General features: G+C 42.1%; 1 protein-coding gene across 1 annotated transcript; it reads left to right on the top strand.

Moving 5' to 3' along the window:
• Nucleotides 1–9: 9 nt before the first annotated feature.
• LOC119360973 (putative ATP synthase protein YMF19) lies at nt 10–951 on the top strand. Its single transcript, XM_037626393.1, has 2 exons — nt 10–850; nt 948–951. Exons 1-2 carry the CDS (start codon nt 207–209, stop codon nt 949–951), a joined length of 648 nt encoding a protein of 215 aa, XP_037482290.1. The 5' UTR covers nt 10–206.
• The last annotated feature ends 826 nt before the right edge of the window (nt 952–1,777 follow it).

Here is a 1,777-nt window from a genome sequence, read left to right as displayed (position 1 = left end):
AGATGATGATTCGGGGGGCCCCGGGGAATCTCCAGATCCAGTGGAAATCGTTTACGAAGGGGATGCACAAGGGTACAACTGGGAGGGGAATTAGGTTGGCCGCCAACTTCGCCTGCCTTTCTATCTGAGTTCTTCCCTCTTGATGCTTTCGAACGACTCCTAAATTTCACAAAATCCTTTTTTTCTTATTTGAAATCCAAATCGAAATGCCTCAACTTGATAAATTAACTTATTTCTCACAATTCTTCTGGTTATGTCTTCTCCTCTTTACTTTTTATATTCTCTTATTTAATAATAATAATGGAATACTTGGAATTAGTAGAATTCTCAAACTACGGAACCAACTGCTTTCGCACCGGGGGGGCGAGATCCGGAGCAAGGACCCTAAGAATCTGGAAGATATCTCGAGAAAAGGTTTTAGCACCGGTCTCTCATATATGTACTCCAGTTTATCCGAAGTATCCCAATGGTGTAAGACCGTCGACTATTTAGGAAAAAGGAGGAAAATCACTCTGATCTCTGATTTCGAAGAAATAAGTGGCTCACGAGAAATGGAGAGACAGATTCTCTATTTGATCTCGAAGTCCTCATATAACACTTCTTCCAGTCGGATCACTTGTTGGAAAAACATAATGCTCACACATGTTCCACACGGGCAAGGAAGCATAATATCACGAAAGCCGTCTGATAATCTTTCTATAGGTTCCCCGAAGAGAATGGAAAAGTCACAAAAACACTGTCTATATGTTCTGTTATTTCGAGATTCGAAGAAGCAAGCAAGTTTTCATATAGCTGTTTCCTGTGTAGTGATCTCTGTTCATGGAGATCATGAGGCCCCTGATACCCTGTGGTACGGGGGGGGGGTAGAAGAGTGGGCATGTGGGCTTCTATCAAAAGAGGAAAAGATACCGCTATCGCTATGCTCATATCTCCCTTCCCTCCTCCAGGTGAGAAGCTGGTGTTGAGAAATGACATCCAATCTTTTGGTATCGATCATATATTCTACGTGGATCACTTTTTTTTCTTCAACTGAAATGGGCTGATCTAGTGTTTTTAAATGACCTTCCCCGATCAGAGAAGGGCAAGAACTCTCTTGAACAGTGAGGAGCACAACGATTTGTGCTCTGAGCGATACAGCTTCTGTAAAGGAGTACAAGGTGCTGTGCTAATAAAAGGAGAAATGAGATAAGGAGTAGTAAGGAGGATAAAAGAAGTAGAGTTAGGTTCTTGTGTGTAATCGATATGTCTCCCGGGAGAAAACCCTCTATCAACACAACTATCCGAACACCTATAGCTAGCTTGCTTTAGCTCCAACTACTGCTAGCTTTACCTGCAACGCAACTATCTTCCGAAAAACGAGTTGTTCGTTGCCCGACACGGCTCTGGCTCTGCCTGCCTGGCACTAAAGCATCTATAGATTGAGGATTTGCCTATGTACCATCATCCGTCCTCTAAGTAATATGTATTCTTCCTCTAAGGTTCCCCCTCTAAGGAGGGTTGTGTAGTATTTAGCTTACAAGGATTGACTCGACACCATCGATGCGTAGTCTACCAATCAATTTAATGGGACTTATTTATATGCCTGTTATGAGGGGAATCTACATGTTATTCAATCTATCTCTTCAATCTGCTTACCGGTTTCCTTCTCGGCCAATGGAACATCTATTGCTTCCTAATCTGGAACTGAACTAAACATAAATCTTGGTCAAGTATTGGGAAAAGGAAAGAGGCCCTTTTCTTTTTCAAAACTAAGAAGGAGATGTGCATAGCGTTGTAA

The sequence above is a fragment of the Triticum dicoccoides genome, chromosome 2B (assembly GCF_002162155.2).
Source record: "Triticum dicoccoides isolate Atlit2015 ecotype Zavitan chromosome 2B, WEW_v2.0, whole genome shotgun sequence".
NCBI classification, from domain to species: Eukaryota; Viridiplantae; Streptophyta; class Magnoliopsida; order Poales; family Poaceae; genus Triticum; species Triticum dicoccoides.
Note: the sequence above shows the minus strand (reverse complement) of the source record. Positions and strands in the feature narration are given on the sequence as shown.